Raw genomic sequence first — 15,990 nt, 5'->3', positions numbered from 1 at the left:
GTGATGTGGTGGAACCTGTTCTGTTCGCCTGCCCCCCTCCCAGCCATTATCATGACATGCAGAGGCTTGGCTGCAGTTCAGCTTTGTTATAAACACCTCACAGATCACATTGTACAGATTACTATCTCCAGCCTTTGTCTCCCATACTGGACATTTAGAGATTTGTCTCACTGACACTTTGAACACTCAATCAATTAAAAAGCTATCGTATTACAAGGAGAATTTAATAAAATGCTGTCTCTTTCGCATGCTGTTACATATTTTGGTTGTCACATGACATTAGCTCATGATACGTAAAGAAGGTGGAGAATGATATGCAATTCTTACCTGATGATGACACATTGGTTCTCACTGTCAATCATCATGTTTCTGTACATGTTATCTGCCAGAGCGTAGATGTGAGGAGGGTTCTCATACTGAGCCTGAGAGTTGAAAAAATTATTTAGTTAAAATAAGTGCTAAAACAGCTTTTGTAAAAACTTTGTAGAAGTTCCCAAACTAAAGCCAGAAACACATTAAACGATACATCTGGTAATATTCTAAATGAAAAGACCAAAACCAATCATAAACTGATTCTTCTTTATGAACAAGTATTGTCTGTGTAGCCAAAGTCTAATAGAGCTTATTCCTCTGTGTCATAGACCTGCATTGTTGTCAAAAAACTATTAGAAACACATCAATTAGCCACAATGTTGGGCGGGGTGACGTGTTCCTGCATTATGATAAACATGGGCACTGTAGCTTGTTTTGACTCAATTCCACATACAGTACACCGTCCTACTGCTGTAAATACTCACTAGAGCACCTAGTGAACTAAACCCAGTGCACTTATGTACAACAATCTGCCAAACTGTTAGATTTGGCATGTGTGATGCTGAGTGTTTTCACAGTCAGTTAGGATTTTAAAAGTCTTTCAGTGTGTTCCTGGCTTAAAGAGACAAGCCCACTCTCAGCAGGCCAGCCAAGAGAGGAGGCAGACTCGAACAGGCTGTTCTGTTAAGATACTGCCAAGTCTTCTCATGGTTGAGTCAAGTTTCTGACAGCAACATCTGTGCCAGCCCGCTGGAAAGTTCGCACTGCAACAAACCCAATTCATTTCAAAGCCTTTGTCCTTCACACTGTTGCCATCTTAAACCCCCAGGCACATCAGTACTTTTATAGTATGTGAGTGAGTTTTCCGGTTTGAATCTTTCTGACAACAGAAACCATTTAAAATGTGTTCATAGGTCACATAATATCCTACTTACTGCGCCCTGATACATCTCAACTTCTTTTTCCCCAAAGTATGGCATCTGCTTGAAAGGGTTGATGGAGATGAGCACAGGACCAATATATGTCTGATGAGGTTGTATATTAAAGATCATAAAGTGAAGCCAAACAAATCAGCAAAAAAACAACAACAACATGAAATTAAAATCTGAACTTATTGGAAGTGCAAAAGTTGTGTATAAATTATAAAAATGTTCTTTTAATGGTTTTTAATGGTAACAGAGTTTCAAAACATCTATATTACATTTTTACAAAGAGATTATAAAACTTATAGGAAAGAAATGACTTAATCTAATGCTGCCATGACATCAAGAGAGCGCAACAGTGCAGCAGTGAAGTATTTAGTGATCAGGCCTGAGGCTAAATAAGTATCCAGTGCTTACAAATGACAGAGAATAGACATACCATGTAACACTGTGAGGTTTTATGCCCTGAAGCCAAAACGCCACTCAAGGCAAATAAAGCTGCTATTGTGGGTGGCCTACAGTGACCCACAGCCTTGGCAAGGAGACCTCACAGTTACGGCTATTTATTGACCAAAATCAAAGGCCTGAGTCAGAGATGTCGAACCAAAAACTGCCAGCATTTACTAAACTTCATAATCCTGAGCACTGCCAGAGCATGGATTATGTAATGAGCCGCTTTGTGAATGCTCAGCATTGCTTTTCAAAGGGGTTATTCATTCATTCATCGACTCATTTCACGTCATGAACAGCTTATGTGTGTATGTTGCCACAGCTGCTCTTTAGAAACCTAACCCTAGTATTTGTGCGATGTACTGTATGAAAATGATAGCTCTCAGCACACCATTTTAAACCCACTCCCACAATCAAAAATTACAGATGCTCAAAAAACGATAGCAGCTCTGATTAAAAAAAACTGTAGACTTCTCCATTATGCAAGCTGCTATTTTTCACACCATTTTGCTCACATTTTGCACCAAAGTGAGATAAAACTAAAGTAAATCTGACTTTGGTGAAGGAGCAGGAGTTAGAGGTCTGGGTGAAGGTACGTACAGAGAGGCCCTTTGCCCCCTGCACACAGCGGAGTCTCAGTGGGAAGGCGTTACCTCCCAACACTGAGCCATTACTCACTGCTACAATGACGCTGTGAATGACCATTCAGCTACAGTATTCTGGGAATAGCAGGGATGACGCAGGGCTCAGCTATTTCTCGCTGGGGTGCGAACTACGTTTGCAAGCAAAGGATACAAAGATGTAGTCATCCATGTATCTCTTCTTGAGGTTGTCCACGATGGCGTCCTCATTGATCTTGCTGAGCAGCACCATGTCATCCACTCCGCTGTGTTTGACATTGTGGCTCTGCCAGTGGTACCGGTAGTGCCCCCGGCTCCCCTGCAAAACAAAACACACACAATGTACAATTGTTAGTTCACTCAGAAAGACACAAAGAGACGGCGTGGACTAATCGAGAGTCTGACATCAAGGTGACACAGACGCACTGCTACGTGAATGAATTGCGGCTTTAAAGCACACTCAGAGGATGTAGTGTGGTTTTATCACACTGTTGAGATAATCAGACAAAATGAAAGCCATGGGGAAAATGATTATTATTACACACCAAAAAGTCAAGTGTGCACATTTTCTGATCCCAACAGCATGATGAGCTGTGTTTACTTAGAAATAATGCAAGGTCAGATTCCCAGAAGTGCTTTGTGTTATTTGTCCAAGTGTTAAAGATGCTCTGACCCAACTTTTATCCACATCCTAACAATCTGGTTTCTCCTTACATTCCTGTTTTTGTTTTAGCTGAGTGAGTCTCCAGAGAACTGAGGTCATTCATCATGCGCTATGAGTCAGTGTTGTCTGGCTACTGTGGACGAGGGTCACAATGTGCTGCAAGGAGTGAGTCTCTTTCTCCTGGACGGAGAACCACTCAAAGCCACAGAAAGCATCCAGAACATTAGTCAACACACAAGTTAACTCTTGACTTCCTCCCTCTTTAGTGAGGAAGTGTGGGGGGAGGAAGGAACTGAGTGTCAATCTAAACAATACCGTCAAGGCAAAAAAGATAATTCATTCAGTCATACTTTAACAGCAAGATACTGTACTTTATGTAGCAGAATTGTATAGATCATATATTGTTTTAAAAAGATATTACGTATCTATATGTTTAGCCACACTAGAGGCATGGCTCTTTGAATGGCAATATCAGCCTGACAGTCCACCTCTGTGATCCAGACTGAAATATCTCAACAATTATTAGATGGGCTTCCTTGAAATTGTGTACATGTATTCATGGTTCCCAGAGGATGAATCCTACTGACTTGGTGATTCCCTGACTTTTCTTCTGGCGCCACCATGAGGTTGACATTTTTGGCTTTTAGTAAAATGTCTTCTCAATTATTGGATGCCATGACATTTGGTTCAGATATTTATGGTGCCCAGAGGAAGAATCCTATTAACTTTGGTGAACCCCTGAGGTCACCAGGTCAAATTTTCAATTTGTCCAATTCTTTGGTTTATGACTAAAAACCTGCAAAAACAATGACATTCCCATCAGCCTCATCTGTACTTTCTGTTTAGTGTTAATTAGCAAATGCTAACATGCTATGGCATGGTGAACACGGTAAACATTATACCTTCTTAGCATCAGCCTGTTGCCTTTTCATTGCAAACATGTTAGTATGTTGATGTTAGCATTTAGCTCAACGCACCACTCTGCTTATGTGCAGCCTCAGAAAGTTCATTACTTAACAGAAGTTGAATAAACAATCTCACCACAAGATCCATTAAGTAGCTAAAGCCACTACTCAATACTAGTATCACTACAAGTACTACTTCTACTCAGCTACTAAATGGACCTTGTGGTGTAATCGTTTACTCAACTGCTGTTTCCAAGGTCAATAGTTAACTTCAGCTTTTAAGCCAAGATGTACAAGCAGACCTTAAAATGCTCAATAAACTGAAATTTGAACATCTACAATTCCATGAGAACTAGGCACAGTCCATTTGCTGATGAAGATCATGTTATATGATCGAAAGCTCCACAACAGATGTTTTCTCAACTGTTGTTTCCAACGTCAATAATTAACTTTAGACCTCAACTGTATTCTGGTTTCCTACTTTATGTTTTGACTTTCAGAGATTGTGGAGTCTTGCTGGTTTCAATATAATATAATATAATATAATATAATATAATATAATATAATATATATTTATATATAGTACACAATAGTCTGAACTTCCACTGACTAACATAATCTTTAGTAGTTCAGTGTAAACAATCACTCTACAAACACCAAAAACTGAGTAAAAACACCAAAAACTGAGTAAAAAAACAATAAATACAGTGAGTTGCCCTTATAGATAGAAGTATATGAAACAGCAAAGAGCAAAACCCTGGTAATATCAAGGACCACAAAGTAAGACCACAGTACAAAACAAAGCGTGGAAAGTCATTTTGCATTTAGTAATTAACTCTAAATTACTTGCCCAGGAGGAGGTCCAGCAAGCTTTTAATATCCTCCAGGGTGACTTTATTCTTTACAACAGCAAAATTAAAACCACTTTACAGACTCGGTCATAGCATGGGAGATGGTGAGGAATGTTAACAGCTTTTCAGCCTAATTCAGTGGGTATTTTCCCTCAGGAGGGAAGCAGCAAATTATAGCTTGATTAATTCTTCAGATCACACCCATTAACATGTTTTACTGCTTTGTAGGTACAGCAGAGGGAGATGCTGACTTCCTTCCTTAACAAGGATGACACCATGATGTCACTCTCAGGAACAAAAACAACACCTGACAATTAGTGAAAGGAGAGGGGGAAATCTAAACATAGATGGATATTGACAGGAGTTTAAGAAGTTGTAAAGAAGGTAGACACAAGGAGGAACAGGCAAAGAACACACAAACATACTTGAACTCTTGTATCATTTAGCGTTTTGTGGACAGTCACAATAAGTATCCCACCAAACATCTGCATTCAAGTCAAGTCAATTTTGCTTTTGTAACCCAAAATCACAAATTTGTCTCAGAGGGTTCTACAACCTGTACAAGTTAGGACACTTAAGACCCTCGATTCAAATAAGGGAAAAAACAAGGCAAACCTCAAGAAGAGCCATAGAGAAGAAATCCCTCTTTCAGGATGAACAGACATTCAATTGGTGTAATTTATACAGAGTAGACAGAAATAGAGGTAGTAGAATTAACTAATATGTAAATAATATTAAGTGTAATAAGAGAGTTGCAGGCAAGTTTTCAATGTGTTTGGACTGAAGATTGTGGATGTGAACATTGAGAAACTTCCAGGGGCCGGCAAGAGCTGCCTTCCCTGTGTTTTAGGGCACTACCCATGCAAGAAAAGCCCATAACCTACGCAGGATATACTATAAGATCTATCAGAATAGATTTGTGTTTATATGAATTTACTTTGTCCTCTGAGGGGCTGACTGGGCCTCAATAATGTCCAGAACCCTGTATTCACTGTTCATGAATCACTCATAAAATCAAATGTTCTTTTTATTCAGGAAATAACTAGTTATTTTGTTGCTACCTACTTATTAAAAGTAGTACTTTGAGAGATGAGAACCTTTTCTCTGAAAGCAGACGTTAAGAGAGAGTGCTGGCCCAACCACAAAGAGAAAACAATTGAACACGCTATATTTGCACTCTCTGCTATGTCTGGAATGAAAGTGTGCAGATTGAAGAAGGGAGAGGTAATAAGCTGGAGACGTAGGAGGTGAACGTCAAATATTCTGAGGATTGTTTCATCTGTTTTGATTTAGGCCTTGTTTAATGAGGCAAGAGGACTAAGAAAATATTCTTGCGTGTAGCAGCGGACTAAGGGAGTAGCTGCACAGGGAGGGAGGGGTGCACACATACACACAAAGACGTCTGGGAGGTGCTTGAAACAACTACACTCTTCTGCTGCTGGCTGCTGAAGAGCACCACAGCAGCCAGGGGTTGAGGGTCGTTATACTCAAGTGATCATAATAAGGGAGCTGGGGTGGAGGGTCACTTCCCCTACAAAGATTTCTGTTCCATACCGGGTTTTGAATCAGTAACTGTTCATGAAAATGCTTCTTTATATTGCCATTAACTTTAAGCTGCTCCACCGGTTTCAATCCAGACACTTTGTGTGAAAAGCTAACAACACAGTAATGAGTTACACTAACAGCAGATGTTTGGCCATCTTAACAAAATGCCCTTTTATGAATCTGGCAAATGATTTATTTATATATTTATTACCCTTTTCCTAAATGTTTTACTGAATTCAGGATTTTCTTATAATGTGGCTGACACTGTCATTAAACAAGCATAACCCAATGCTGCTCACTAACTCCTATATTTCCTTTTTTAAAACCTATAGTCACACCTTGATGTTACAGAAGTATCCAGGCGCTGTATATGCATACAGTACAACTTTATCAATGCCTATAATTCAATTCTATTTTATTTATATAGTGCCAATTCATAACATAAGTTATCTCATTGCACTTTTTCCTGTAGAGCAGGTCTAGACCGTACTCTTTATAATATTATTTACAGAGACCCAACAAATCCATAAGGGGAATTATTTATATTATATTATTTATTATTTACATTTGTTTAGGAAAAACAAAAACACCAAACACAACAACACACATACTGTACAATAAGCACAATAATAAAAAAAGATAAACACCCAGTGTTAAATTGCCAGAATACAGTAAATTATTTTCAGTAATCACTTACAGGCAGGTAAAGCGTAATAACAGCCCATCAATACCCGATGGCAGCGAGGGAGGATTTGCTCACAAAGTGTCCAAGTAAGTGAAGTATGTGCGTCACTGGTTACAAAAAGAACCAAATTTCTAACCAGTAATCCTCCAACAAATTTAATTTTATATTCATCCATACAAAATGAAAATGAATGATTGTCAAACATTTTCTGATACTGCAGATTGTGTGACTGAGATTTTCTCACACTTAGTTGTATTTTGTAGGTTTTGTGATAAGAAATCCCATCGTCACAGATTGAAGTCTGAGTTACTGAAGGCGTCATAGTGTATGCACACACACACACACACACACACACACACACACACACACACACACACACACACAAAGGGGACATCTGGCACAACTGGAGTCTATGGTGACCATAACAACACCATCGCCATGGAACCACAGACTTCCTCCTGAGCACGGCAACACACTGACTCATCAAAGAAACGACATCACTAATAGATTGTGTTTGGAAACAGTTTGATTTAAATATATGATATTTTGACAGATACCGTGACAACAGTTATTAAGTATAAAAGAAGGAAGTATAAAAGAAATCCGAGCAGACAGTTTAGACTTGATTAGTTTTCCCTCTGAGGATCAAATGTAATCAGATAATCCAAAACCAAATTATGGGACCAGACCTTTTCCCAGAAGTTAATACAAAAGGAATTTCAATACCAGTCCTGATCCATAAGCCCAGGGTTTCCCTTCATGCAAATACCATTACCATATATGGAGAGTGCTGAGCAGCTCTGGCTCAGGGTACAGGAAATGGCTGGGTTTGAGTCAGTATCACAAGCGGCACTTTTCCCCTCATTTCTCCTTTCTGTGCCGTTCTCCTTTTCCACACCAGGATTTGATACACAGTCCACCATGTGTTAGGACTACGTTTCTGCTCTGCCCTCTGAGGCAAATCTGGACAAAAGCCATGAGAACGAATTCTTCTCTTCTAAAATAAGAAGCAACTAAAGTCGTTAATCAATCTGAACCAAAAGTCTGGAGAAATCGTACAACTTCGATAGAGGCAAATGACAGAGGAAAAATATGTAAAGCTGACCACATGTGATGAAGGTAAATCAAATATCTAAACAACCGAGGGCTCATTTGTGCCACAAACAGGTTGAGGTTCTATACAGGACCACGCTCCTGGTTGTCATCCTCAGCTTAGAAAAGCCATTTTGAATGAAGCAAAGTACTGTATATCCTTCTGCAGGATATGTTAGTTGAAGCCTCTCAAGCTAAATCTGGCTTAAGAACACACGCCTTCTTATTGCTACAAGGCGGACTAATACTGTAGGTCATGTACTGAATGCGACTACAGGAAAATGCCCAAAGCATTTCAGTGGATGTGACTTTTACTTCGACCTGGAACGGACTGCTTTAGGAGAGACACCATGTCTGATAAGCCCTCATGTATTAATTAGCAGTGCCACCATGCACCAGTTAACTTGACCTAATTTCTAAAGTCAATGCTGGCTTAAAATGTCATGTTCCAAAATAGTTCCTATCATAAAATTATATCTTTGACAATCTACACATACACAGTACGTTTCTGTAATTGTGTTGGCTGTGAAAAAAATAATAATCTCTCCTCTCAACAAATAATCAGACCTTACACACACGTCACCTATTTCTCATATTATGCACTAGTGCCTGTATGACAACATATTACTGTTGAAATTTGTTTTTGCAGCCAAAAACTCAAGTTTGAGATGTTTAAATCTCAAACTTCATCTCTATTTTCTATAAGTTAAAGAGCAACTGGTGGTCAAAGAAACGAGGATGCTGTTGCTTAAAGATGGCTGTGAATGTGTTAGGGCACAATATAACTGGCAAACATCAGTGATTCAGATGTGATGGCTGTATCCAAATTATTATCAGTATTCACCAATGGCTGTGTTGGTGAAAGAGCCAAGGACAAAGACCCAAGTAATCTAATTTGGTAAACATGTGTCACAAATTATAGCACAAATTAAGGATAATTCCAGTCATGGTGGACAAGTCCAAAGAGTTTCCAAAGAGTTTCCAAAGAGACTCTCAGTGCTATGAAATTCATTTGTTGTTTTGTTTTGCTAACCTAAAGCTAGAGGAATTTTATAAATGCTGTAATTTAGACCTACATTTTGTCATTTTTCTAATGGGTTTTACAGACTAAAAAGCATTTTTATCATTAACGGCCCAATCTGTGATCGAAATGTAGACAAAAGGGTCACCTCATCATCAAAATTAAAAATACCAGACTGGAAATCTGCTTTCACTCCAAACATGACTAGCAGGACGTATTATTACACAGACTAACATTAGACAACAATGGTAATCGGGTTATTAATGTTCTCTGGTGATGTTAAAGGTTTGGGAGAAGGTTGGGCCTAAATTCTGTGAAACACACACTATGTATATTTTTCATTACCTTTGCATTTGTACAGCCTTGAAATTACTGATTTGACCTTCATTTCTGACTGACATCTCTTCCTTTAGTCAGAGGATTGAAATGAATTTGATTAGAATAAGAATATGTTCAGGCAGGTATAATGTGTTCTTTACGCTACTGAAAACCATTTTCTAAAGTCTACCATAAGGGTTTTGATTGATTTCCTACCTTCAAGGCAGCCACAGCCAGCAGTTCATTTGAGTACAGTGTGAAAACCAACGTACGCAGATTTCAAACTTGTTTGTAATAGAAAATCCATCATAAAAACTGATCCTCACTGATAGGTTCAAACATTTCTGCCAAACTTTGTCCTCCAACCTAAGAATACCCTCTTTAATGCAAGACAACCAAATTCATGTGTCTTTTTCATGATGTTCTTGTTCACTTACCGTTTCTCTCCCTGGCTTTGCTTTTCCAACAATCCTAAAACTCCAGAAACCCTGTGAATGCAACACTTTTTTTACTCTCTACTCATTAGATTTCTGAGCTTCCATGAATGCTCCAAAGAGGACTACTTTTCAAAACAGTCCCTGCTCGCAGCAGTGTTATCACACAGCCACAAGGTATCTACTGTAACAAAAAAGGCACCCAAATGTCTGCTTTGATAGACTACCTATCTCAAGAACGTCCGAAACCTCTGTAAGTTCATTGCTACTCTCTGATCTGATCCTATCTGAGTGTTTTTTGTTTAACAGTAAACATGGGATATTTATTTCATGAGTCACTCTTTTTGTCTAGTTCTACTTCTGGACACTATTTCAAACTACTTAAAGGGATATAATTGCTACCAAGACAGTCCACTCCTGAACAGTGCCAAATGAAGTCAGGAAATAGCTCCAACACATGTTTCAAGGCAATAATGTGTGGGTTGATTTTGACAGATTTTTTCCCCCCCTACTGCTTGTTGGAGTCCAAAACATGTCTGGTTTGATCTAAACTAAATACAGCTTACGGAGGTATTACCCTCTAAACAGCATTTCCACCTGGTCTCTGTTGCTTGCGTTTGCACTTTGTCCAAGATCACTCACTGTGTTTCATCGGACCAGATGCAGATAAAACTGCTGACTGAGACAGCTGGCCTCTCCAAGGGAGTACAACATCAGTAGAAGAAGCAGAGTGTGTGTGTGTGTGTGTGTGTGTCTGTGTGTGTGTGCGCGTGTGTGTAGTGTGTAGTGTCAGAGGAGCAATGACCCACGGTGTGAGAAAGTCTGATCCAGTCTGAACATCTGAGGGACACTGAGCCCTGTGTTTTTTACCGTGTTTAACACTGAAAGTGCACGACATCCCAGTGAGATTCAACTTTGAATAATACCTGTTAAGTTAAATCCAAGTTCTGGCACTGCTTTGAATTTCTCAAAGTTAAAGACAAATGAAAGCTTGATGACTAAAGCTGTTTGCTCCCCTTCCAGGGAGATTGCCATGTTGCACTGCCATGTTTCTACAGTAGCCCAGAACGGACAAACCAAACACTGGCTCTAGATAGGGCTGTTTGCGTTTTTCGCGAGTTTTGCGGCCACCGTAGTTTCTCCTACACGCTTGGAAGGGGAGGGTGAGGCAAGCAGTATTCAAATTGGTGCAAACTGCAACTTCATTGCTAGTTGCCACTAAATCCTACACACTGGACCTTTAAAATCAATATTTCATTGTATTGGTAAATAATTGATAATTGCAGATTCAAGCACATCTGTCCAAGGCCTTTCACCTATTGTGACATCACTGACTGGCGTGTGGCAACCAGCTTTCCTTTATTCAAAGTTCAGCTGATGTCTGTTACCACACCTCTACTCTTTCCTAGCGCTAGAAACTAATCCTCAAATGTGTGGGGTCACTGGGATATAAAATCCAGCACCGCTCAGCTGACAATAAACTAGGCTCTGACTTTGTGGAGCCATAACATTTTGTGTGATTTCTTACACCAAACCTAGGTTTGAATTATGGCTCATACCCGTTAGCATAACTAGAAAATAAACTATAATTTGGACAGACAACTAAACTTCACCTCATGGTTCCACAGTCGATGACCCATTGATTGTCTAAAAGGCCTCAGATTTTACTTCATGGTGACAGCACAAATTCAAGTGTATACTCTCAGACATCTAACTTAAGGAAAGAGCAGTAAAAAATCACACACATTGACTGGGACACAGAAATAATAATATGTGAAGCCTTAAAATGGATAGCATTCCCCTTTCAACCCTAAAACACATCCACAATGTCAGTGACTCACTTCCATACAAACAGCGGGGCAGCAAAGCAGCTACCGCAGTGATCTGAGCCAACACTCATCAGAGTTTGGTGAAGGATTGTCTTGTCAATCAAAAGAAGCTTTGTCCTGGCAATTATTGTTACATATACTGGTAACAATAATTTCCTATAAATGCAAACAGCCCACTTCACCACTCACAGGAAATGTGAGTAATATAAACTTTTTTTTCCCTGTGAATGATAAACACCTGCACATAGTAGAAGATGGTGGGGGAGCAGAAACTGCAAGTTCTCTTGGCATCTTTGCACTTCATAACTTGACTGGTGACAGTGCAGGTCACTTGCATGTAATTGGGACAGCAAAATAAAGAACCAGACCAACCAGCCTCGTTCTCTGTTTCCACGTCTAGATTCCTCCCGCTGTTATGGATCTGAGCTGCTTGAGGTCTCATACAAAGGAAGAATGAAAAGAAATATATTATTCTGCTAGGATATGGCAATATGAGCTGGTTGTAATGATGTTATAATGCTGTGCCTGCAGGGCAGGGCTGAGCACTGTCCTTCCCAGAGAAAGAGGACATAATGATCAAGTGTAAACAGATATTGGATGACTTTTAACTTGAGAGCTGCTGATTTTTACCATCTCAAATTGAATCTGTCTCTTAAAGGGATGAACAGCAACAAGGCTGCTAATCAAATATAATATCAAAGACAATGTGGTTTAGGGTGTAATTCAGCTGAAATCCTAGACAAGAAACATGTCACAAAGTACTGTATTTTCTTTTTAAAGCAGCCTCAGTAATGGTTGAATGTAAACAACCCATCTTCAGTGGAAATTCATTCATAGCCATGTCTCAAGTTTCAATAAATGAAATCCAAACCAGCATCTTCCTTAGTAGCAACTGAATACACGTAAATACATGTTAAGACACAAATTGCAACTTTCAATCTGAAACTAAAGAGGGAGGAGAATCCTTACAGAGCGAATCATGTGTAACAACAAAGCAGTAGTTGGTTTGGTAAAATGCCACCAAATCTGGCAGGGCTTTCTGTGTTTCCTGCAACTCATTAATTATTTTAATGCATCCATCACTTCTTGGAAGGTAAAAGGAGAATCGTGGACTCATCAAATTTGAGTTTTGATGAATAAATTGAGCCGACAAGAAATCTTTTAAAGTAGGTTGGCTTTGATAATGTCAATAGCTCAGCTCGTTTTTGACTACATAATAATGCCTCCAGCATTTCATAATGTACCATGGGCAGAAAGGTCTTCTAGTATCAGCACTAAGAAGCTACAGTAGCAGCTCACTTTATCAAACAGCTGCCAGGAGAGAAGCAAACTACTGAAGTCAATTTCTCCAAAAGGTCTCTGTGAGAGCTTCCAGCTGTATCAGAGTATCAAAGTCTTGCTTCTGTGTTTTTTTTTTGCAAATCAGTTATAAAACAGAGGTATATCTCTGAAAAAACACACCAAAATATAGGAATTCTGCGTGGGTCTTGAGTACAGTGCTGAAAGGCTAACATTGGTCAAAGGTGCCTCACGTTACTATGAGAAGGGTCACCCAAGGTCAGCTCTGTGCTTTAACCTAAGAGCAAGAATGCATCTTCCTGACACTATGTGGTTCCAGTAAACAAAGAGTTTTTAGTTTGTTAAAAAACTATAGGAGGCTCTGTAAAGAGATATAAAGAGGCTCTATAAACAGAACTATGATATGGCAGCATGACAATACTGTTGTTAATTGTTCTTACTGTAACTGAAACTAAAGCTTTGGACTGCATATTTATAACTGTGATGACAAGTGCATTAGTGTTTTCTACTGCACGTTCATAGGGTGAAGGGGTGTGGTGCATGCATATCATGAATGGGAGTTTAATGGCATTGACTTTATCAACTCCACCACACAGTTATTACTAATAACAGTAATAACACAGCTAAAAGAATGACTCAGCTGTTAAATTCATGCACCGACAGCATCAGAAAATCACTGAGCTGCTTCCCAGTATGTGGTGAACAGAGCACCAGCCTGCACTGGTTGATGATGCATACTGTAACTCCCCTAATTAAAGAGGAGTGCTAAAAGTGTTAAACAAAAATATGCAAAAGAGCAAAGCTGTGTGCTTACAGATGTGTTCATCCTGAGTGTCTAAAAAAGAAGGCAAGAAATGATAAAAGGACTCTAAATTACAAGTGGTGACTTAGAACAAGAAGTGCATCAAAGTTTGCCTACAGCTTGATTTACTTCCTTGGCTTCATATCAATAATTTATTTATTTGTCTTTTATGAATAATAAATGGATTCCAATCAGAAGGGTTAATTGCTAAATCATACTGTATGGTATAAAGAAAAGCAGAGTGAAAGGATATCCACCACCATAAGAGTTCATTAGTCCCAATTGCAATTAAAACTGAGCAGACAGACACACTGTGCAGACTGTATTACAAATAGGCACATTAGCTGCTAACATACAGTAACTGCTATTAGAGATATTATTTCTAATTGTGACATTTTCTAAAGCAAAGTCAATTTAAATGCAATTAAACCTCTCATAAATTAATATTTGTTTACTGCAATGTCAAACATATTTTGCAGGAGTAAATCCACCTTGCTGTTCATCACAGTTAAGAAAAATAATCTGAAAAGAACTTCCTGTGATTATACCACAAACAAAGACATTTGTTTAGTTTTATTCATTTTATTGTGACCCTCGCTGTTGTAAGTAATCACAGAAGCAGCCAAACCCAATGCTGATCATGTCCAAGTCAGTATTTGTTTTGGTCTGTTAGTGATATTTTATTCATTACAAGACAACTCCACATGGAGAATAAAGGTTTTTACATGATAACATTACAGTACAGTGACTACCCATATTGATAACTTTGCTACTGACTACTGCATGACATGGAGTAGCCAACCAATTGCCAAATATGACAGTCTAAGGGAAAGGATCATGTGGTCTCTGACATTCAACTACAGCAGGAATCTAAACTGATTGGAAATGTGTTCAGTCATTTTGTAATGTCCCCTCTATTAAAGCTACTTTATCCTCGTATAGTATTATATTTAGCTGGCAGAGTGAGCATGTATAGTACACTGTAAAAAGTTCAAGAGGATACTATTCTGACACTCCAGTCTCCAGAGAGAAATGCACTGACTCAGCTCTGCCATGGGACATGTGCCAAAAAAGACAACAAATTCAAAGTATCTAATTTTGACTTTGTTTCCAGTCAGTTAGTTCATGTGTTTCTAGAGAAACACAACAGCTGATAAGCCTTTAAAAAGCTTTGACTCAGTTCTCCATTGATCACTGTCTACCATTCTGTGAGTTGTTTCCACATGGTCTGTGCCAAAAATATACATGTACAACTTGATATCTTGTGGATATTAATTTGAACATCTTACAACTGCCCTTCAATACATTTTGGATTTAAAAAAAATCTAAACCAAAGGTGGCATCCCATTTTGACTCATGTACCTTATTCAGCAAAGCTAACAGCGACAAAAGAAAAATTACTTTAAGAATAACAAAAATGACACTCAGTATCAGAACCCAGCTTGTAAGTGCAACCATAAAATCAAAATCAATAAACTCCTTTCTTTATGACATTTTAATTCCCTGTGCCAGTATAGAGTCTCTGTTAGGAAGTAAGGTTTAACAATAGCAATCTACAGGCCAAACCTACTGAAACTGATAACATCAAGACAAATGAGGTTTCCACTTGACAGAGGAAGAGGGCCGTCACTGACTCAGAGGCCGAACACGGGCTGGCATGTGACGATGGGAAGCTATCAGAGCAGATAACACGAGCACAGCTGCAAGAGTCTGACCTTGTTCCCTGTCCACAATGAGGGAAGTCATACATGCAAATAGGTGTCTGTGACAGGACACTGCTTGGTCCATGATCTAAGAACAAGGAAAATAAACTAAACTAAACTAAAACATTAAAGGCTAAATGCTAAAGTTAGCATGCTAACATGCTCACAATGACAATAGTAACATGCTGATGCTAAGCAGGTATAATGTTTACCATGTTCACCATCTTAGTTTAGCTTGTTAGCATGCTAATGTTTGCTAATTAGCAGTAAACACAAAGTGCAGCTGAGGCTGATGGGAATGTTATTAGTTTTGCAGATATTTAGTCATGAACCAAAGTATTGGGCAGATTGAAATTTTGACCTGATGAGGGTGCGAGATGTAAAGTAAAGGGATCACTAAAGTTATAATAATTCATCCTGAGGCCGGTATGAATGTGCGTAGCAAATGTCATGGCAATCCATCCAATAGTTGTTGAGACATTTCACTCAAAAACACAAATGTCAACCTAATGGTGGTGCTAGAGGAAAAGTTAGGGG

General features: G+C 38.9%; 1 protein-coding gene across 2 annotated transcripts in view; it reads right to left on the bottom strand.

The window, feature by feature from the left end:
- The window catches only part of myo1ea (myosin IEa), a 52,392-nt gene that overhangs the window by 32,218 nt on the left and 4,184 nt on the right, over window positions 1-15,990 (bottom strand). For both annotated transcript variants that reach the window (XM_044165910.1, XM_044165816.1), the window contains exons 2-4: window positions 2,481-2,624; window positions 1,248-1,337; window positions 328-422 (exon numbers count right to left, since the gene is read on the bottom strand). In XM_044165910.1, the coding sequence (XP_044021845.1) occupies window positions 328-422; window positions 1,248-1,337; window positions 2,481-2,624 (329 nt within the window). The remainder of the gene's footprint in view (window positions 1-327; window positions 423-1,247; window positions 1,338-2,480; window positions 2,625-15,990) is intronic.

This window comes from Siniperca chuatsi, linkage group LG1, assembly GCF_020085105.1.
Source record: "Siniperca chuatsi isolate FFG_IHB_CAS linkage group LG1, ASM2008510v1, whole genome shotgun sequence".
NCBI lineage: Eukaryota > Metazoa > Chordata > Actinopteri > Centrarchiformes > Sinipercidae > Siniperca > Siniperca chuatsi.
Note: the sequence above shows the minus strand (reverse complement) of the source record. Positions and strands in the feature narration are given on the sequence as shown.